The following is a 22306-nucleotide window of genomic DNA, read 5'->3' as shown; positions in this document are numbered from 1 at the left end:
ATTGGCTGCTCAGAAATTAAGTGTTAACGATCAGTTGGACAGGTGTACCTAATAAAGTGGCCGGTGAGTGTATATATAGTACAGTTGTGACATCACAACTGTACGGAAGCCCTGACGGCTCATTTAAATTGACCTTTTTTGAATATGGGCTGTGTGCATTTCTCTGTGGATTGGGTGTTTTGAAACTTTTACAATTTTTATATAGCACCTTCACCTTGAAAAGTTAAAAATCACCAAACCTGGGGATACATGGTTTTCTTTGGAAGATGACAATGTTCTAAATGGTATGCTGTGTTGCAAATGACAAATACAGGGTCATAACATGTGGACTAAAAAGGAAGTGACCATTCAAAGTGGACACACAGTGTCTGTAAGCTAAAGAGTCTTCTATTACTCAACAAAAAGAGAACTTTCATGCAGTATCACAGTCAACTGTATGTTCTGGCAATCAAGTCAACCTCCAAAAACATGGTGTAAAGTATCACTGTATCATATCATATTGTGTAGCCTTAAAACCAGAAGAAGCAGAAGTGGGTAGTTACCTGGTTGTCATAGCTGGGCAGGGCGCAGTAGCCCGCCTCCGTCCTGCGGAGGAGGCATGGTGAATGGGTACGGAAAGGCCGGGGGGAGTGGGAGCAGACGGAGCGCGGAGAAGGAGAACGGATGGAGCGTGGGGATGGAGATCGGATAGAACGGGACGGCGAGTAAGTGATGGATTGAGACTGGGAGAAACTGTGGTGGTTTTGTTTGGGTGGGCGAGGGGAGCGGGGTGGCAGCGCGGGCGGTCTGATGGGGTCGATCAGGTCCATCTCGGTGAGGATCGGGGGCGGAGGGATGAAATCGAGTTCCTCCTCGGGCTGGAGCATTTGCATTTCTGCTGCGTCAAGTTCAGCAAGCTCCGCCTTCGACAAGTGGTCCACGATCCCGGCGCCGAACGAGTCGCCCACCACATTGATGGAGGTACGCATTCTGTCACTGGGTGGACAAACAGTAACAGTGTCAGCGGGTGAAAGAAAAGAGAGCCACCGAGAGCTGAACCTTTTTAACTCCTCTTACAAATGTTACTGTTTAAAAAGCTCTGGAGCGTCAGAGCAGGGAGCCTTTAGCTGCTGCTATTCACACACACTCATACACACTCCACTCTGCAGACACCTGACTCACAGCAGCCAGTCGACAGCGATGAGCAGACTGATGTCCTGAGTAGGGAGCCCCACAGCCGTCAGGATCAGTAGCATGGTGACCAGTCCAGCACTGGGAATACTGGCAGCTCCGACACTGGCCAGGGTGGCAGTCATACTGGGGAGGAAAAAGAAGACAATTTTTCAGAACGAACCTAATAGAAGGGCCAGACACACTAACTCCATTTTAGACGTCTAACAAAGGGATACTCAAATTGTTTTGTTAGATGCTGCACTTGAACACACCACAAAGAATGCAGAAAACAGACATGTGTGCATTTGTTATTTCAATCAGGAGAGACCTCATTGTAGATATGCAAAACTTTATTAGTAAGCTACATGTGAGCAATATGAAATGTTCTCAATATGTTTTCAAGGGTTAGAGAAACCCAGACATATCCCCCGATGGAGTCTAGACACTGGTGGTGAGATGAAGGAGCACAAAGACGGGAAGGAAGGAACCAACAGATCTAACAGTTCTGACAGCCAGAAGAAGACCCAGGGTGCCATGAGTGAAGATGACTGGAGAAAGAAGGGGAGGAGGGTCGCACTTTTCCTCAAATGACAACTGACAACCACAGAGGAGAGAACCGAATTAAAGCAAGGATGTCCCGCTGTGATCGGCTTGTGAACACATGGCTGATATGGATTGGTTTAACTGAAAGTAGCGCCTAAAAAATCTGGTCAGTTTAGAATATAAGTGATAAAGTTATTGAAGTCTCCCTGACAGAAATTACACTGAGCTACTTTTTTCAGTCGTTTGTAAAAAGAAAACTCCAAGTCCCGGCATTGCTAAAGACAAAAAAACAAACCAGACATGGCATTTTCCTCTCATTATGTCTTGTTTCATACACACAGTTAAAATATGTTTCACAAAACAGTATTCTCTAACTACCTCCCACCAACTGTCTTCAGTGCTGATTCAACATTATTAGTCAGTCAAACATTAGCCAATCAACAAAATTAGTCCAATTACCTAGGTGTGCCCGAGCCCTGGAGGGATCAGATACCACTTGACGTCAGGATTTGTATTATACACATATCTGCCAGCTGATTTATGTGTCATGTGCTCTCCACTGACGCTGCCAATCTAAAAGCAGTCACCGACAGTGAAAGCACAGATGTTTGGGTCTGCAATGAAATCAGCCCGTGTAAATGTGGACGCTATTCAGTCTCAAAACACGAGTCGGAAGTTGGTCATGACAGCTTTGGGACAAGGTGGTTTGAAGGTTCAAACACACTTGCAATCCATGAAGTCTTGCATTGTATCAGATGAAGTATACATCCTAATAGAAATTTTAAAAGTGGAAGTATAATCAGGAAACACTATGCAGAGTATCCGGCCCAGCTGCTTGGAATGTAAACGGGATGAATGAGATCAAGTGAAATTAATTTAATGTGTCACAGTTTTCTGGACTTTGTTTTAGTTGGTAACAGCACAGCCCAGTAGATGTGGTTTTGATTATTTGCAGGTGAAAAACTGGAGTAAATCCTGTAGAGTGTTTTAGATTAGAACCTTTCTTTGAAAAGTAGTTTCCACAGCCATATTTTCAACACCTAACAGATTCTACAGGATCTTCATTTTTTTGCGGAAAAAGAGGTTGCAAAGTATAATCCTATATACATTATTGCACAGGTTTAAAGCCAGACGCCATAGCAGTAACCTTCCACAGCATTCCTGTGTAACATTGTAGTAGATATTTTGACGTTCTCAATATCAAAGACACATGCAGATAATTGCAGCCCGATCTGCGGGTGATTTGATTTCGCCCTGCAGCTCAGGCTGGAAACCTGTAAATTTTTCTATCCTGCTTCTGTCACACATTTGCGGGAACCAATCACAAACTGGCTTATCCACCTGGACCGCTATTGGCAGGTTTAACACGATGATATACTGTAGATATAGATAGAGAAGCGACGGCCAATGAGCGACGGCAAGCAGCTTTTTCTTTTCCATTCAACATGGCGGCCACTGAAGCGTAGTAACCATAGGCGACCCGTTGATGGTGACATGCAAAGTATGTCACCTGGATTGTTGGTCTGATTGGTTGAACGACTATCCAGTTGCGTACAGTCATTTGAACATTGCCCGTTGATCACGCCTCTTGTGCAGTAGAACATACAGAGCAGACTGCCCAGACTAGCAGAATGTGAGTCGTGGTATTACATTTTTATGTGACCAAATAAAAAAATAAAAACCAGACCGCCTAAAATGTCAGATACATTTTTGAAGGTTGACCCTGTTAAGCCCACTATTGTGTAAAATGGGGTGTAATCTTGTGATTTGCAGTAACATAAGCTGGTCACACAGGAAACAACCAGGTGTGTTAATTCCACTGTATCGTGCATGCAATGCTTGTATGTAAGTGGTATCTGAGGAAAAAATCGGTTTACAGCCAAACAAAACCTTCTTCTTCCTGACGTCTTTTGTTTTTAGACATTCATCTTTAATTCTCAAAAGAATGCTGCTAGTCATGACATGTTTCCAATTAGAGAAATTATCATTTCATGCTGCTCCCAGATGTGACTGCAGGCCAGTTTGGACACTGTTTGTTGCATGATGTTGTTCATCTCATCTCAGAGCTCTGCGCTACATCTCAATCCTTCTATCATTGATGATAATCACCCCCGCTGTGGCGTTAAGCAAGACAGTCAAGAGATTTACACAACATATGGCTCTAATGGTGTGGTTAAAGGCTGTTGATGAAAGACATACAATAAACAACTTCAAAGTGCTGAGCATCATTTGTAACTCTGCGGCTGCAACAAGCTGAATCTGATCCAAGCAGACTGGTTCCAATCAGACGTGAATGTTCGTACTGCATTCATGCCGAGTTTAAAGCTGCCGTTTCTGCACATTGTGAAATTAAAGTTCAACTTCAAACTGATGTAGGTCATTTGAAAAGGCATTTGTACTTTTGTTAACACTCAGGAATGTTGTAATGAAACCTGGACTTACACAGTGTGTGGCCCATTAAAATCAACTGAATTGTAACTTGATGCTACTTAGCTGCATCAAGTTAAAACTATATTTCACATTTACCACAAAGCCTTTTTTTAAACAAAAAAACTAATTAAAACACAAACAGACACACACACACCGCACACACGCACCGCACACACACACACACACACACGCGCACACACACAAAAAAACAATTTCTTTACAACATGATGACTGAAATGAATGAATCTGAAAACATTTGTCACAGACATCTGGGGGACCAGAATCCCCCATGTTTTAGCATTGTGACGCTTTACACACATTTCACATGTAATAGTAACACACAAATCATGTTGGAAAGTATGTGAGAAATTGTTGCAGATGAAAACATTCCTGAAAAGTTAACTAACCAGTGGATTGTTATTGGCATGCCTGAAGGTAAATGTCAGTGTGCTGAATAAGTACTAAATGATAATAAATAATGTTAAAATTCCTCCTCCATTCAAAAATGTTTTGTTCTGTATATTATTCCTTCACTTGAATGCTTGACCTATCGACCTGAGAATTTGACACTAGAAGGCTTTCTTTCATATTTATCTGCTGAAGTGGAAAGATCGAGAATGGGCTTCGTGTCCTTTTGAAATGAAAGATTTATGCAGATCCATAAATTCTGTTATTAGTAGACTGAAATGTTGATGGTGATTTTATAAATATTACTAATCTGTTTAAAACATGGTTGAAGGAGATCTTCGGGTAATTTGAAGGGGTAGTTTTAGAATTTTTTTAATGTGGGATTGTACGAGGAACTTATCCATAGTCTGTGTGTTACCTACAGTAGACGTCCGCACTGGTGTTTTAAAGGGTTAGTTAGGATTCATCAAAGTCGCACAATAACACAAACACATTAACTGATTGCAGCAGCAGCAACAGACCAGCAAACCCTGTGTTCTGTAAGGTAAAATGTCAAAGGAGTCTGGTGGCTTTGAAGAGAGCATAGATGGATAAACTGGTAGATGGTTCCACACGGGGGAGGTAAAACGGTGAAAATATTCTAAATTTAGTGTACAAATGGATTGTTAGGATAATTATTTATCAAAGAATGGAAAAAATTACTGGAGTTCTCTTAAAAGTTTGTTTACTTGCAGCAAGTAGAGTCAGTTAACAGATAGAGATAAGATTGTCTTTAACAGTAGCTTTTTATAGGAGAAAGGAGTAGTGTCACACAAAGAGAGACTTTCTTATCTCTGGTCAGGGTTGATGGAGTGTTCTGTGCTTCCCACAAAGTCAGCGATAATCATGATTACCACATGAGAAACAGAAATGGATGCTAGTAAAGTGGCTAACAAAGGAGTGTGTCTGTGGAGCAACATACATCCGAAATAAAGGGTCAAATGTCTGGATATTAATAACTCACACTACAGCCTTTTTGTCTCTTTTACCTCATTTGTAAAAACTCTCAGTCGTAAATGTTACGTGGTTGAGAGTCGCTGATTTTTATGAAACTTTGCAGTATGAAGTGTTCGATTGTATTTTAAAATGAAGACACAAACAGTGAAACACCACAAAGCGAGTGTGTTTAGAGGACATCCACCGTGTGTCCTACCTGACAGTGATGATCTGTCCGCTGTCAAGGGTGATGTCATTCATCTGGGCAATAAAGATGGCTGCCACGGCCTCATACAGCGCAGTGCCGTCCATGTTAATGGTGGCACCTATAGGCAGCACGAAACGAGTCACTCGCTTATCAATCTTCAGGTTTTCCTCCAGGCAGCGGAAGGTGACGGGTAACGTCCCTGCGCTGAGAGAAGGAGGACCCATAAGATGCAGTGTTAGAGTATAATAAAAAAGGTGCGGATGTACAAAGAACATGAGCACAGTGTCTGTTGAAGGATATAAAATAGGTAGACAGGTGGTGAAAGACAGAAGTGCAGAGGTGAGGAGGTGAGGAGGGGGGTGAGGGGGTTAAGTTGGGGTAGAGACAAAAAATAAAAGTGGAAATTTGAGTCGGCTAACAGCCTCCTCCTAACAGCTGGTGTAGGCCACTGTTGCAATCCTTTGACATGTGATTTAAAGGAATTTGATTCCTGGCCCTGCTAAGCTCGGGTCATAATATAATTAGAGAAAACGATGATAGGATTACCCATATTCACTAAAGCCTCAGTAATGTGCCAAAATGACAGTTGGTTTTAGCAGCGATGCAGACTGTGAGGCAGGCCGAGCCAAGCCGACCCAGGCAGGATACAGCAGGGCCAGTTTAGCTGCTGACGACTAATCCGAAGGCTTAGGCGTTTACAACACAGGATCTGTCTGACATGGACTCATCTATGATAGCCTGTGCTTACACACATTTGGCTCCGGCGTCCTGCTTTGTCTGCGTGAATACACATTTTCGCCTTTTGTCGTATCGGATTCAACCCAAATAGCTGAAAGCCAGTAGCAGGCTACACCGATCAATCATAGTAAGTATGGCAGCTGCTCGAGGAATAGATGTTGTAAAAGAAACATGTGACACACATTTGTTAACACCTGCCCAAACTTCCACACACATTCATACAAACACTTCCTGCAGGCTGTCCTACCTGCTAGCAGTGCCCAGAGCTGTGATCCAAGCCTGGAAGATTCCAGAGTAGAAAGTAAAGGGGCTTTTTCTGGTGATTGCAAAGAATATAGCAGGAAGGATCAAGCCGCCATGGATCACCAGGCCCACGATGACGGTCACCATGTACATGCCCAGCTGCCTGGCAACTATCTCCAGGTCCCCGATGGCCGCAATCTTCCCCGCGATCAGTGAGGCGATGCCGATAGGAGAGTACCTAAGCCCAGAGTTAGACGCGTCAGAGCTGGAACGATTACTGATGATAACTTGCTATCATTCTTCATTCTAACCTTATGTTATATATATATATATATATATATATATATATATATATATATATATATATATATATATATATATATATATATATTTAATTTTTGTTGTTTTGGAAAAAAAAAGAAAAAAATTAAATGATTTAAAAAAAATTCTTTTTAAGGCTGACTCCTAAATTAGTATATGTGATTATACTTATATGTACTGATAATATATATATATATATATATATATATATATATTACCGTTTTCCACATGTGATTTTCAATTCCAAACATATTCAGTTTATTGTAATGTAAGATAAGGAAAAGCCGCAAATCTTCATATTTACAAAACTGGAACCATAAACTATTTGTTTTTATAAGCTTGAACAATTATATCAACAATGAATCAACTGTTAAAAAAGCTGTGAATGAATATTCTGTTGATCGATTAATCGAATAATTGTTGCAGCTCTAAGTTCTTTAAACTTAATCAAACCTTAAATCATGCTCAAACCTAAAAAGAAAAGCTGCCATATTAGAGTTTTTCTCTTAGATGCTATCAAGCATCATCATTTGTACTTGAGAGGTGAAAGTACTAGAGCTAAAACTTTCAGTTCATTAATCGATTGATCAGTTCATTGGCAATTATTTTAATAAATGACCATTTGTTGAAAAACTTTTCTTGGGAAAAAAAGTAAAAGCCAAGTTATTTTAAGCTGTCACTTCCTTCCATGGGAAACCATTATGCCATTGTATGACTTTCATTTTATTTACTTTTTAAAGACTTGAAAACCATGAATGGTTAAAGGCAGTAATTGTTAGTTACAGCCCTAGAAAGCATATTACCTGGCATGTGGATGCATTTATCAATTTGGCCAAAAAAACACAATCCTTTGTCAACACCTAAACCATTGTGACACATTCTTGGATCTCCTGTTTCTAGCTTTGGAGAGCAGTTGTTCCCCTTCACGAATACAGACGACTGTGGGACGCATGAATTAAAGTGGTGTTCCCCTTTAAGCCTTCCCTGGTCTGAGTCAGAACAGGTCCCATCCCAACAGCGGCCTGCTCTCTCCTAGGTCAGCTGCATGCTGAACCCTGAGCCTGGCATTCAGTGACAGTTGTTTGGTGGAGTATGCCGTGTATATGATGTGATGGATGTGTTCCTTGTATGATACGTGTTTTTGTATACACTGGACTCTGTGTTTGGCGAGCTCCATAGGCCTGTGAGTAATCTGTTTATACTGTGTGAGTGATACGAACAAGGACACAATTCCTTTGGTGTCCAGCTGCACATGGAGATGGCCTAGGAGAGCTGCAACACAAGCATCCTGCTGTTTCTCTTCCAACCGCCTACCCTGCTCCCCCTTTCACATCCCTTTCCGTCCCTGCTCAGTGCCACTACTCTCGCTTTCTCTGTGTTACTAGCCGGGGTCCTGCGAAGCCTCAAGGCGTGCACTGCTCTCTGAAGACATGCTCTCACATGCGTCTTTCCATGGCCCGCTGTCCCTCCCACACGCATCTGCTTTCTGCTCTGCTGCCAAGTGGCTCCTCCATCGTCGGTAGATCCATTACATTTTGGAGATCCACCCCGGGCCCCCTGGGAGCCCACAACATTGTTCCGGGCCCCAGCTCCTGCTTCTAGCCAGCATACCACAGGCCCCAGCATGTGCCAGGGAAGCCCTCTGTCTCTCTTTTCTCTTCCCATCTGTCCGTGTCCTTCATTAACACTCTTTCTCCCTTTGCCTCTTGCTTTTGCTCCTCTTCAGTTCTGATGTCTGACACTCTGATACGTTGCCACTATGTCTCATGTATGCAATCACTGACCTCTGTGTGTGGTATCTCCACAATGTCAAAGTAATGCAGCGGTTGGCCCGCATGAACCAAAACAGAGACACATGTTACGCACGCATGCCGATTGATGGATGCACACAAACACACACCAAGGAGGTGGGCGGGGGTGGGGGTGAGACAGAGACACTGACCACATGATCATAGAAACCATCGTCATGATGATCTCGTTGAGGATGTTGAAGAAGTCGCACATGATCTTCCCTCGCTCGCCCATCCTGCTCATGCAGATCCCAAAGGTGATGAAGAAGCCAATCAAGCCTGGAGGGAGACACAAAGCAGCACGTCACTGGAAACTGCAGGAAAGTACCGTAGTTCTCAATGCAAAGCAGCAAACATCAGCTAAATAAATGCAGGGAGCTTCAAACCGTTCAAAGAAGAACATAATATCCGCTCCTCCATCGACTCACCGAGGACATTCATGCCCCATTTGTACTCCAGTTTCTTCCTGCTCACCAAGACAGGTTCGGTTTGGTTTGGTGATGCGACCAGATCCTTTTTCAGCACCGTCTGAACCTGGAGGGAGGACAGAACCACTTTCAGATTGATCAGGGGTTTAGACTGTAATGCCGTGCTTCCACTGCATGGTACGGCTCTGCTCGACTAAACTCACTTTTTTGGTACCAGTACTGTTTTTTGGGGGGTTTTTTTGGTTTCCACTGCGAATAAAAAAATAAAAGCAAGTGTAGGCGTGATTAGCAACTGACTGCCATAGTGACGGTTCGTAAAACTGCCGTGACATCATCGTCACTCACTGAATCCTCCCCCTTTATCTGCAACCAAACAGAGGAACGTCTGTCCTTCGTCAGTTGTATGCAGTAATACACGTAGTGCACGCTGTAGTTTTGCGGGGTTTGTGCAGGATGTCCCGTGTCGTGCTAGTGACAGTTGTCTCTGACCAATCAGTGGTCTGCAGCGTTTTAACTACACCTTTCAGTATCAGCTCAGCTCGCTTGGAAAGTCGGCACGATGGTACCAAAAAAGGTACCTGGTAATATCCGCAAAGCGGCATTATTGAGCAGACATAATTCCAATTGACACTGCAAAACCCAGATTTTTTAAATCTCATATGAAACATGAGAAAACACAAGATAGGAAGCAGTGCAACACACACACACTGATTTGTGTTTAGAGAAAGTACGAAAGAGAGAACAAGAGATTCCCACATAAAAACAACAGAAATAGGGAAGGGAAAGAAAGGGGAGACAAGAAGGTTGAAAGGGGAAGGACAATTCCTCCCTGCAAAAGCAATTATGCCTTTTATGACTTCAATGAATCCCAGATGAGTACAAACAAAAGAAGGGGTAAATCAGAGATGCAGACAGAGAAGAAAGAGAGATGTGACGAGTGAAGGAAAAGGAAAGAAACAGAGAATCCCCCAGGGAGGAGAAGTCTATAAGCTGGTGCTCAGCAGTGCTCTCAGTTTACCAGCAGATGCCTTACTGTGGTAAATAAAGACGTAGCATTACAGATGTAAAGAGATTAGCAGGAGCAGAAGGGCTGACCCTCACCCAGTCTGACACTGACAACTACTTGTAATCATTCAGACACACACACACACACGCGCATGACAGAAAGAAGAGGGGAGGAGACAAGATTTGAACAGAGGAGAACTAAAATCATGATTGAGACTTGGATTATTGTTTAAAAATGATCATCTTGGACAAACAGTCATTCTGTCCCATCCACTATTAGCCAACTGATCATTACTGTAACTGAGTATTCGGATGTAAAATCTTATTTTTCAGTTGTTATTCAAAACAATGTGAATCATTTCTGATTTCGAACCTTTTGCAAAATATCTTTACCCTTCAAAACAGGTGTATTAAATGGCCAAAACATTACAAATTCTTTTCTTCAATTGCCTGTTTGCCAAAAATATCTTATTTTAACTTAATTATTCTGTGTACACAATAATAAAAAAAAAACACATGTTCAAATTGTAATAGTATAACATAAAAAGACTCTGATGGTAATCACATTAATTAAACTAAATCTTAAGAATTACACTACAAAGGTTACATGTGTGTATGATGTACATGAACAGATGGTGATTTTAGTCAAAACACTTTGAGTCAAATAATCCTCTCTCCTCTCACTTTTAATTATATGAATTTGATCATAATTATTGACAAACCTATCTAACTTCAAGCTCCATAGAAAAGTGGTGATGGAGCTTTAGATCAGTGGTTACCAACCTCCACCTGTGACCCTCTGTGCTTGTCTTTGAGAGGTGAGCAGTTGACTCAAAGAGTGATTTTCTCAGTGTTTCGTTTGACTACTTTGTTGAGGACTGAAGAGATTACAGTGTTTCACACCAAAAACAGCAAAGATCGTAGAAAAGTCTAAAAAATAAACATTAATGCAAAAGTAGGGATGGGCGATAGGGACAAAATCTTCTATCCTGATTCCCAATATAAGTTATTTTATATCTCAATAACGATATCTATCACAGTATAGCATGTTTTCTGGTAAATAAACCATTATTAAATAAATAAATAAAAAACATGGTAGAGTCTATTTTTGTATGCTATATAATTTGTGTATACTTTATTTGTTTACACATACTTATTAAGTATTTTCTTAATTTATCAAGATTTGTAGTGCAAAACGAACATAACATGCAAGGAGCAGAACATAAAGTGGCGTCCAAATGACGTAAAAATTGACGTAACGCAGCCCACGTACAGCTTGAAATCACAGCTTTAGCTCATTTAACGCAATCTTTCAATCAATGTCGGCTTAAAAGCTGAGCTCCAAAGTTCCTTCATGACCATAATCTTCATGTGATATGATTGAAATCTCTAGCCTAGAAACCTAGACGCACCCTAACAGCAGCAGATACAATTTGCAGCTATTGTTGGTCTAGCAACTCTTAAACAAATTCTGGTCAGGCCAATCACATCGTGTATAGAGTCGGTGGGCGGGCTTAACATAAGGACAATGGAGTGATAACGGTTGCGCGTGAATTCACTGCTACTTGAAAACAAAGAAGAGGGCTGCTGAAGTCATTCTTAAAAAAGTAAGATGTGTTCAGAGCTTTGCCCACCGGATACGGCAAAAGTTTAATCTATCAACTAGAGTTGCTCTGGTTTGTTGCGTGCAGAGGGAATTTGAAAGACAACTGTTTATCCTGGCCCTCGGATTGAGACCTGCCAATGGTGAGTTCCCAGACCCAACATCGTGATGTGGGTCCAGCTTATCTGGCTTATCAGGCCTATGAAATCTCCAGAACACCTACTAAATGAGCCTTGTAGGTTAGCATTTAGCATTGCTGCCACACAAATTAAAAAAGCCTCTCCTATAAAAACAAATTGTAGTTTGGTTTGCATCATCTTAAGGTTGAATGATGCGGATTTCCATCCAGAATCCAAAGCAATTGTATAATATTCACAAATAAAGAGCCATAGTAATATAGCAGTCGATAAGACACATTTCAGATGCTAAGGTTACCTGTTGGATGCAGGCCTGCACCAGGTTCTCAGGAAACAGGTTTCTGAGCAGGTCGAGGAAGGCATCCAGACTGCTAACCTCCTGGTTCTTTGGGACTGAGCTTGACGAGCCTCCCCTTAGTTTGGGGTTCCCCGGGTGAATCCCCAACACCAAGATGACCCCGAGGATGGCAGCGATTACAGTGGTGGACATGTAGTACACCATGGCTCTACTACCCATTCTACCACTGGAGCGGGCATCTAGACCAGCCAGCCCTGAAAGAGTCAGATGACCATATTTGCACTCATCATAAACACACCATGAACCGGGAAGGCAACTGCTCTTAATGTTGACTTGTGTAAATGCTAATATTTAGCACACTAACAATAAGCATGTTAGTTTGATATCTTCTACACTTAGTTACTGTAAGCTAACATTTAGCATGTTAGTGTAACATACTTAATTAGCAAATACTTAATTTGTTAGCATTTAGAAGGCAATGTCAACACTCAGTTAGCCATTGAGCCAGCAGTAATATTACTCTTAAAATGCTAACATAACAATGTTAGCTTGTGTACAGTTAGCATGTTAACATGTTGACATTTAGCGTGTAACAATTAGCATTTAGGTTTGATATAATTAACAAATGTTGAGCATGTAGTATAATATATTTACAGCGTGTTAGAATTTAGTTAAAAGACACTGTTAACATTATTCTCAAAGCACAACTGAGGCTCACAGGAATGTGGTCACTCTTTAACCTTAACCAGAACTTTGGGTAAAACACGCAATTTAGCATTTTAGTATAATGTCCATAAAACGTCTTAGCATGTTGCATGCAATATAAGCATTACTCTTAAAGTCAATAGCAAATGTATCTTATCATGAATCAAATAGCTCTAAAAGTGAAACATCTGACTGGTTTGTGGTGCTATGAAAGGTCATTGGGTTAACAAATGTCCAATATTTGTGGACATGTTGTAACCCAAAAGACAATGCCAACCAACATTACTTCCTGTGTGTCTATGCTCGCGTGCAGGTGTAATGGCACACCTGTGATGAGGCTGGAGATGATTAGAGGCAGGATGAGCATCTTCAGCATCCTCATGAGGATTTCTCCAGGGAAAGAAACCATAGTGAGGGCAGAGCTGTCTGTCACCTTCATGTACCTGAGCAGCATCCCAAAGCCCACTCCCATGACAACACCTGAGGAGGAGAAGAGGGCAGAGGGGAGGAGAGGAGACAACTAACATTGATTTAAAAAAATATTTTATTTTGTTTTTTTTAGTTTTTTTTAAGTTATAATAAAGCTAATGTATGTACTTGTTACATTTAAAGATAATGGAAATTTTTACAAAATATCAGCCAAATATGAGTGATATCTAAATATATGTACTGGTATTGATTTTTAAAGATTACATGTTAATAGACCATCAATTTCCACAATTTCTGTGGACTCACTGGCCTACTTCTCTTACCCATGTAAGAAACCTCTGAACGAATGAGAACTGTCTACTTCTTGGGTTTAAATTTGGGGTTAAATGTGGATGACACAGTGCAGCCAAAAATAACACACTTCTCGACTTTGCAGGGGCTATGTTTACAGAGGCAGACTTAAGAAAACAACAAGCCAAAGATGTCTCATGGGAAAATGATCAGAGTCTGTATATCTAGTGAGCGTGTTCATAATTGCTGCAGCACAAAGGCCTATTTTTTTAACAATAAAACTAAACTCTTATTTCTAACAACTCAAATCAAGCTTTCACAAGCTGATGGAAATGTGCTGCAGCTAAGCACATAATATTTTAATAACAGATCATTTCCGAGTCCATGCATACCCAGAACAGTGAGTCCCAGCAGCAGGTTGTGCGTGTTGCGGCTGCAGTGGCCTGCATCTTTATATGCAACGTCTGTATTGTCATCTCGCTGGTTTTCTTCTGCCTCCTTCTTTTTTGTGTTGGACTGGTTGGCTGTCGGCTTGTTTGTCATCCTGCCTGTGGAGGCAGTGTGAGAAATGGGTTTACTGCTGGGAGAAAACATTCTTTAACATCATTCAGCACTCGTTGGCCTGCAAAGTATTAAGTGTTGGTAAATGATGCTCCCTTGGCTTTTTAACTTATACATCAAATGTGAAGACGCTGGATTGTTTACACTATCTTAACGAATCATTCTTGTCCAGTGGCTAGTGAGGATTCACATTGTTGCTATTCTGGCTGGCTGGCTCTACTCTTAAAGGGGAGAGAGGGACAACCAGGGCGACCAACCACTCACTCATTCACTCACACAACAGGAATGTCCTTTGAGCATTTGGTTTACATTCTTAAGGGAAGTGAAGAGGCATGACTGCAGGTAACCCAAACACAGCAGGCGATGGCTAAACAGCACATGAAGAAACAACTCTGTAATTGTCCTCTAAATGGAAAAATGCCAGAATCCAAATACAACCCTATACAGACTGCTGATAAAGAGGTGGCTGAAGATAACTGGAATGAAAACTGTGTGTTGTCTGACCATCTGTGACTGACAGATCTGAGTGGAGGTTACATATTGGTTAGACTCGCATAGCCAGACTTATCTCCACAGTGCTGTCAGAGCTGGAGTATGGTCTGGCCACACCACTTATCTATTCCGGGACAGGGAAAAAACAGTGCCCTTGCAAAATAGATAGCGGAGACAGAGGAAGGGGAGGGAAACTCGGCTGATTTTTATTACATGTAGGTGTAATGTTTACCTTTTCAACCTCTTAGTTTTGCGTGTTAGCATGCTAACATTTGCTAATTAGACCTAAAGTGTCATTCCTTTGCAGTGATGTGGTCATAAACCATAGTACTGAACCCATTTGGACCTGATGATGGTGCTAAAGGAAAAGGCAGGGGATCACCAAAATGATTTCAATCCTGAGGGGGTTGTGAATACCATTAGACCATATTTCATTTCCATGTGTCACATTTTCATCAATACAAAAGTTGTTAGACCATTTTACCATTAACCACAAATGGAACCAATACACATCTGTACATGGCAATGTTGTGCAAATCCAACTTGCAGCAGTTGGGATATTTTACTTTGTATGTGAAACTTTTAACTTGCTGGTGGGGATACTAGATGAAAAGTTAAGGGATCACTGAACTCATTAGGATTCATCCTCTAGGCAACATGAATACCCAATTTCATGGCATTGAAAACCATTTTAATAGATATTTCACTAAAAAACTAAAATATTCTACATCACGGTGACACTAGAAAAAAGGCTGGGGATTACCAAAGTCTTTAAGATTCGTCCTCTGGGGATTATGTTTGTACAAAATGTTATGGCAATCAATCCATTTGGGGTTGAGATATTTCACTTTGGACCAAAGTAGTGGATTGCCAGACCGGCATTACCATGTTTAAAGCCACAGCACTGTCATTGCTAAAAAAGATAATCTGGCATTGATGAAATTCAAGTATGTGTTTATCCAGATTCAATTAAGCATCATGAAAAATCTGAGAGTATGCAGAAAAAGATATATGTCAACTCTATTCTTGTACTTATGGAAGTCTGCATCCATCATTTTGAACAGTCACCCTAAAGCCACATCACTATCCAAAAAACACCTGACAACTGTTAATTATTATCTGTGCATCACACAGGATTGTTATGGAAGCAATCAAATTTTCCTCTGAGGCAAAATCAGCACCTTCAACACAAAAGAGTCAACCAGTCCAGGAATGTCCACTGTCTAATAACAATACACATTTCTACTCAATGGAGACCTCACCGCCACAATCCCTACATTAATTGTATATAAACACATCTTGAGAGCAGCGCAGCCATGCCAAATCCTTGTCAGGAGTATGAATGTCACATTTACAAACAGTCGGACCCAGTAAGAAAATTGCAATCAGACATGATTACAATCCATCATCTGAGCGGGCGGCATTTCTGCAGCGGTGAGGATACAGTTGCAAACTAAGTTACAGTAGACAAGGGGGAGCACAAAAAAATATTACCTACTAGTTGGAGAGCTCTCACACTTTCACCTCCACTCTCCGGCCATATTTCTGCCCCCTTTATCGTCTCCGCTACAGTTGCCAGTCCGGGCACAAAGTCGGACTGCCAGTGTTATCTGAAATTGTATATTTTGGGGGCGGAGAATGTCCTGCTAAATTTAAATTGCAAAGATATAATCCACAGTGAGCAGACTACGGAGGAGAGAAGGGGGGAGGGGGTTCCACTGTTTTAGTCTTCACAAATCCTCTCTTCAATCCTTGTCAGTCGTAGCTTGAACCTTGTTTGGTAACATCAGTTAAACCACATATGCTTCAGTCATACAGCTGTCTAACACGGGGTGGGATGAGAAAATCATCCTCACTGGCTTTTTTTTTTTTTTTTATTTTACAATAAATTCATGCTCCAGAATTTATTATTCATCATTATAACTCAAGGTTTGGTAATTTCTTAAATCAGTGATGAAGAGGTTGATAAGGTTCTGTAAACCTGATCTGGCCAAAACCTAGTGGATAAAGTTAAAATCAAGAGGTGCTCATGCCAGGTCAATGGCTGGTTTGCTTAGTTTGGGACAACGCTTTTGGCAATGTAGGTCATTCCGTGATGACATGTACAAAAACGTCCCATTGTAAATTTGTTGTTTAAGCCTTTGTTACACGTGTTGAGAGTAAGAATGATTGTCGTTGCCTTCAGCAGCGAAAGCAGGATATTAAACCTTTGTTCCCTGAGCAGGTCAGATGGAGGCCCTGAAATAATGAAGCAACAGCATGTGTCCTGCAAGGAGGGCGGTGATGGGGAGTATAAGCTGAAAGGACATACTAGGAGCTGAAGCTGCTCTGCAAATCTGTCTTCCTTTCCCAACAGACAGATTATTTTCCTGCTCCAGGAAATGTCAGAGCCGCCTTGAGACAAAAACGTAGCTGGCCTCTAGGAACCAGCTCTTACTGGGCTGTCCTGGTTCAACTGAGGAAAACTGAAACTGTTTACAACCTTTTAGGGTAGATTAGACTCCTAAATTTCTTATGTCGTGCCTGAAAAGTATTTACAAAAGCACAGTTTATAGGAAACTGAAGCTGATCGGAGTACAGTCCCTTTTCCACATGCACTGCAAACCTAAAATGATCCAGACATTACCCGGCGGAGCTGTACTGCGAACGAACCAGTTGAAGTGGACTTGCCAGCTTCACCTTGCCAGCTCCCAAGAACAAAATTAGTTTTATATCCAATTGAGCCCATGTGAGAACAGAGCGGGCAGAGTGGGCACGTTGATGATGTTTCTATTATGCGGCTGGCAATAAAACCAAAATCTGGGGGTGATGAAGGGTCATTTACACAAAGATGGGATCAAAAATGACTTACAGCGAGATTCACAAACTAGTGACGGTAAGGGCCGATACTGAAATCGTCAGACAAATTTAAGGAACGGCAAGAGATTCGTTGTTTATTACGAACCAGCTAAGTGATCAAAGTTTAATCCACGGAATTTCTTGCATCCTACACTCACTACCCAGGCACCACTCCTTGCCTACACCAAACAGAGAATTTCCAGCAAGTGAGAATGCGTCTGACACGGACAATCTGCTGTTTTGTGCTACGTGTGTGAAAGGGTGACTGACTGGTCGAACATTGTCAGGAGTTCATGGAAAAAGGCTTATTAGAGCAGCCGGTAGAGGAATAACTAGCCCTAGACACGCCCGTTACATCACAGCTTAGCACCCTAATAAAACACAGCAACTCAACTCAGAGGGTTCAGACTATTTGGTCCGGCAGCCTACAGTAAATCCTGGATTTTGTGGTAACATGAGACAGGTATTGCTGCTCTTCCAGGTAAACTGCAAAACAGAAGACATTCCCCTTTGAAAGGAAGCCTAGTCTTTTAGAGAGAGCTTCTAAAACACATGTTAGTGATGAAAGCTGAAGGTAGAGGGACTTAAAAGTGAGCTGGGACTCCCACAGAGACTTTCTAAGTGAAGCAGACTGCATAAACATCAGGTCCCTCAATGTGTATTCTCTAGTAGTGCATCAGATGCGTGATGGGGACCTATGCATTGCATGATAACCATCACAATCAGTCTCCACATGCAGTCATGTACTTAATCGTCATGGCTTCCAGGTCGATAGGCCGCTGATGACAGAATGAGTTAATCTCCCAGAAGAGCAGGCTTTGATTACTGTATACGAGCCCAAGCTGCTGGAGATGAAGGTGCACACACCACCACAGCATGACACGACAAACTATCTCAGCACTCGGCTCAGTCCGGCAGGGACAGGCTTGTCTGTGTTAAGAACTCCACGCCCTCCACATCTCAAAAGTGATGATCCAACCAGGACCCAGCCAATTGCAGATATTGATTCGAGAGATCAAACTGATGCACACTGGCTATACATACAATTACAACTCGCCCCTCTCTCTCAATCCAGCCCGTACTTACCCAGAAAAACAACCACATGGGTAGATTATGCAAGCAGCCCATAACGACCAACAACTGCATTTCTTTTTAGATGTATAAATTGTTGCGGGAGCAAAATAAGGAAGAGAGATGACAAAGTATAAGAGCGCCAAATTCAATGTAAGGAGGAAGCGTGGGGCAGTGGATGGGTCAAACAAAAACAGGACTTTCACTCAGAACACTGGGGTTTATGTCCCATGTGAAACCAAAAGTCAAATTACCGACCTACTGTAAGTCTGTGACCTAGGAACGTCCGTGATGATGCGTTACATCGTAATTTATACATTTTTAATAATAAACTTTTTTAAAAACTTTGAAAAAGCTGTGATCAAAACCAGAATAACAAAATTAATGATTTAACTGGCTGTATGTATTCTGTTTGTATATTTAACACAGCATACTTGTAGTCTGTTGTTACCTAAATTATTCATTGCATGTATCAAGATTATAAATCTTCAAATAACTACGTTTGCAGAGCCACACTAAACTGCTAACTGAAGACATAAAAGCTGTAGATTCTCCCTAAATTGACAATGTGTCTCTCTTATGAACGTAGTGAAATGTTCACGTGTGTTTGAAACTGTGTGCGGGTGCCCTGGTGTCTCAGAGGATTATTTCCAAAGGCTGATTGTTTGGTGTGTGGCGTTTGTAAAGGGGTCGACATATAATCCCCCCTCGTTCGGCAGAGGGAGATGAGGATGGTCACTGCAGCTCTACAACTACAACACACCCCTTACATATCAAACACACATCCAGCTAGGCATAAATCCATATGAGAATTTAGTTGTGTGGCAATCATTATCAAAACTATACTTATATCAAATCCCTAAACTATGGCAAAATTATGATATAAATGCTTTCGGCATTAATGAAAACATGAGGCATGCACCTACTGTATATTCTGGAACTTCTAATAATTTGTTGACAAATTAACAAATTACACAAAAGGTTTTGGTTGATCTGATTCAAGCATGCATCCTGGCATTTTTAAGAAGACTTAATTTTGTCATTTTCCCAGTTTAATTGTGCTTCACACCCAAAACACAGTAACAATTAGAAGATATAATGCAATCGGGACTTCCTCAACCTTTAGCAACAATGCTGATGTTGCAATGATGTTCCCTTCCCAACATACTGTTTCTGGTTCATGGCGTAAATGTACACAGACCGCATTCATATAGCACTTTTCCAGTCTTAACTACTCAAAGTGCTTTACACACTATTCAAGCACTCACAAACACAATACAGTAATACACTGGTGGCCGAGGCTGCCATACACAGGACAGGGATAGGGTTCTCCAGGGGCCGGGGATCGAACCCATCTTCCAACTAGTAGACGGCCGCTCTACGACCTGAGCCACAGCCGCCACATTCTGTTCAGTGTGATGTGGTGTACAGGGTTCCTCTAGCAGCTTCCTTACAGATAATGTTCTACCTCATTCCCCCCTCCCCCCTCCCCCTTGTTACACACACACCCTGAGTATCCATTTGGTTTAAAGCAGAGCAGCATCTAATTCCTTCAACATATGCACAACTGCCATTAAACATGTCTCTGTTGAATGGCTTTACCAGGTCGCTGCAGCAGAAGGGTTAAACTGCTTGTTTAAACCCGCTCAGTGAATGTCAGTTATTCAGATGTGGACTCCACTTGGTCCATCAGTGGTTGGATGTGACCACACGTGAGTAAAAAAACATGTCCTCACTTGGCACGTTTTAACACATTACAAGGTATTTGCTGCTTGACTCTGAAACCAGGAAAACAGATCTTGTCCAGACTTGTAGTGGAAGTACACTGGTCGCCTGTTTGTTTTAGGAATACTGATTTCATTGGTTACATTTGGCTAGAGCTGTAGTTCTTAAATATTTAGCTATCTTCATCATTGCCTAAACTGTTTCAATGAATCTTTTAGTCTATACAAAGTCAAAAATGCCCATCACAACCAATAAGAAGTCAATCCTTACATTTGAGAAGCTGATACATGACGGTAACCATACATTTAGAAAACCTGTTAATTTTGGTTAATTTTATCTTGATTAACTAAACTTAACATTTTACCATTAAATACTGTTGATGTACACAAACAGAAAGGAAAATAGAGAAATAAACCAATGGCAAAACATGTTGTGCAAACCATCCAATTTACTGAAGCTGAAAAGGTTAAAAGTTTTGGCAATTTTAAATCATAAATGACAGAACCCATCAATGAATTAACTTCTTTTTAATCAATTACGTAATCAAATAATTGACTTAAACATTTCAGCACTAAAAGATGTCGGGCAAGGAATACAAATGCAACCAGAAACTTTCAGAGAACAGAGTTGTGTGTGTGTTTGTGTGTGTGTGTGTGTCAGTAAGATTGGGTGGACATTGAGTGTGAGTGAGAGAAAACACTTGTATTTGAGTGATTTACTCTGCATCTGTGTGTGTGTGTGTGTGTGTGTGTGTGTGTTCGTGTGCGTCCACACATGTCAGACACACGCCCCCCCCACTCCCCTCCTCTATCTCTTTCTCTCTTGGACGATAATCTGTAATAATCTGTAGTTTGAACTCCTTAAGCACAGACTGTCTATCACATCTGCTCTCTTCACCCTGGCAAAGCTCTGCTATTTATAACATTTTTCTTTCTTTCTTTCTTTCTTTTTCTCTCTCTCTCTCTCTCTCTCATCCCCTATTTTCTCCCCTATTTTCCTTTTTGATCTGTCGCAATGTCTCCGACGCTCCTTTCTCCAGCAGGACTGAGTACAGTAAATCCATCTTCTTGCTTGGCCAACCGACGCATTTGAAACTCATTAAAGCTGACAGCGTGCTGTAGCACTGCTGATGATAACTAATAAGATATTACAGGCCCCGACATGTTCAAACAGCAGAATTAAAAACAAAAACATCTAATGTTAACTTTGCAAAACAACAACCAATAAATCAACACTCATTCAAAATGACAACGATCAAAGGTGACGAATGGTTCAAACCCACCGCATGTGTCAGCTGTGAATGAATGGGAGAATGCTGGGGGTGGGGGGGTGTGGGGGGGATGACAGCCAGGAGGCGACCGGGCTTACCTGCTGTGCGTGGTTATCTCCCATCCAACAAGAGCGAGGCATCGGGAAAGACACGGAAGAGAGGAAGGATGTGGAGATGAAGAGGGGACGGGAGGCAAAGTCACAGTCTTTGCGTCATCTGAGAAAATTTGCAGATTATTACAACAGCTTGGTGATCTGAGCCCCCCCTCCCCACCCCCCCAATCCCATCTCAATCTCCTCCCTCCCTTCTTTTTCCCTAATTCACTTCCTCTCCATCACAGGATTCTCTTATTCCAAATGTTTGTCAGTGTTTATCACCGCAGACAGGATAAGACAGCTAGTCTCAAATTATTTTCCTCTCCTCTCAACAGGGAGCGAGTTTGGGACATCCAGCCTGTCGGCAGACATGGTGGTGGTGGGGAGGGGGGGTGTCATGATTACCCTCCCTTCCACAAGAGGGCGCTATGACTCTGCAGTGAGTGGAGAAACCTGCACAGTAGCCTCCGTCTGATGGATCCTTTGACAGATATCAGTGTCAGTCAGTGAGGCCTCAGAGAGCATGGAGGCCCATGGGTGGAGCTGCTGC

The 22306-nt window shown here is 41.8% G+C and overlaps 1 protein-coding gene across 3 annotated transcripts in view; it reads right to left on the bottom strand.

Moving 5' to 3' along the window:
- Positions 1 to 21966, bottom strand: part of slc1a9 (solute carrier family 1 member 9) — a 24296-nt gene extending 2330 nt beyond the window's left edge. The window contains exons 1-10 of one of the 3 annotated variants that reach the window (XM_034893418.1): positions 21760 to 21966; positions 14097 to 14252; positions 13312 to 13464; positions 12280 to 12533; positions 9237 to 9342; positions 8961 to 9087; positions 6702 to 6935; positions 5726 to 5920; positions 1162 to 1296; positions 543 to 975 (exon numbers count right to left, since the gene is read on the bottom strand). In XM_034893418.1, coding sequence (XP_034749309.1) covers positions 543 to 975; positions 1162 to 1296; positions 5726 to 5920; positions 6702 to 6935; positions 8961 to 9087; positions 9237 to 9342; positions 12280 to 12533; positions 13312 to 13464; positions 14097 to 14247 — 1788 coding nt within the window. In that variant the 5' untranslated portion in view covers positions 14248 to 14252; positions 21760 to 21966. Of the gene's footprint in view, positions 1 to 542; positions 976 to 1161; positions 1297 to 5725; positions 5921 to 6701; positions 6936 to 8960; positions 9088 to 9236; positions 9343 to 12279; positions 12534 to 13311; positions 13465 to 14096; positions 14253 to 16251; positions 16541 to 21759 lie in introns of those variants that run through there. The other 2 variants (XM_034893420.1, XM_034893419.1) reach the window with 2 other exon arrangements.
- Between the last annotated feature and the right edge of the window lie 340 nt (positions 21967 to 22306).

Source organism: Etheostoma cragini, chromosome 15 (assembly GCF_013103735.1).
Source record: "Etheostoma cragini isolate CJK2018 chromosome 15, CSU_Ecrag_1.0, whole genome shotgun sequence".
NCBI classification, from domain to species: Eukaryota; Metazoa; Chordata; class Actinopteri; order Perciformes; family Percidae; genus Etheostoma; species Etheostoma cragini.
This window is presented reverse-complemented; position numbering and strand designations above follow the sequence as displayed.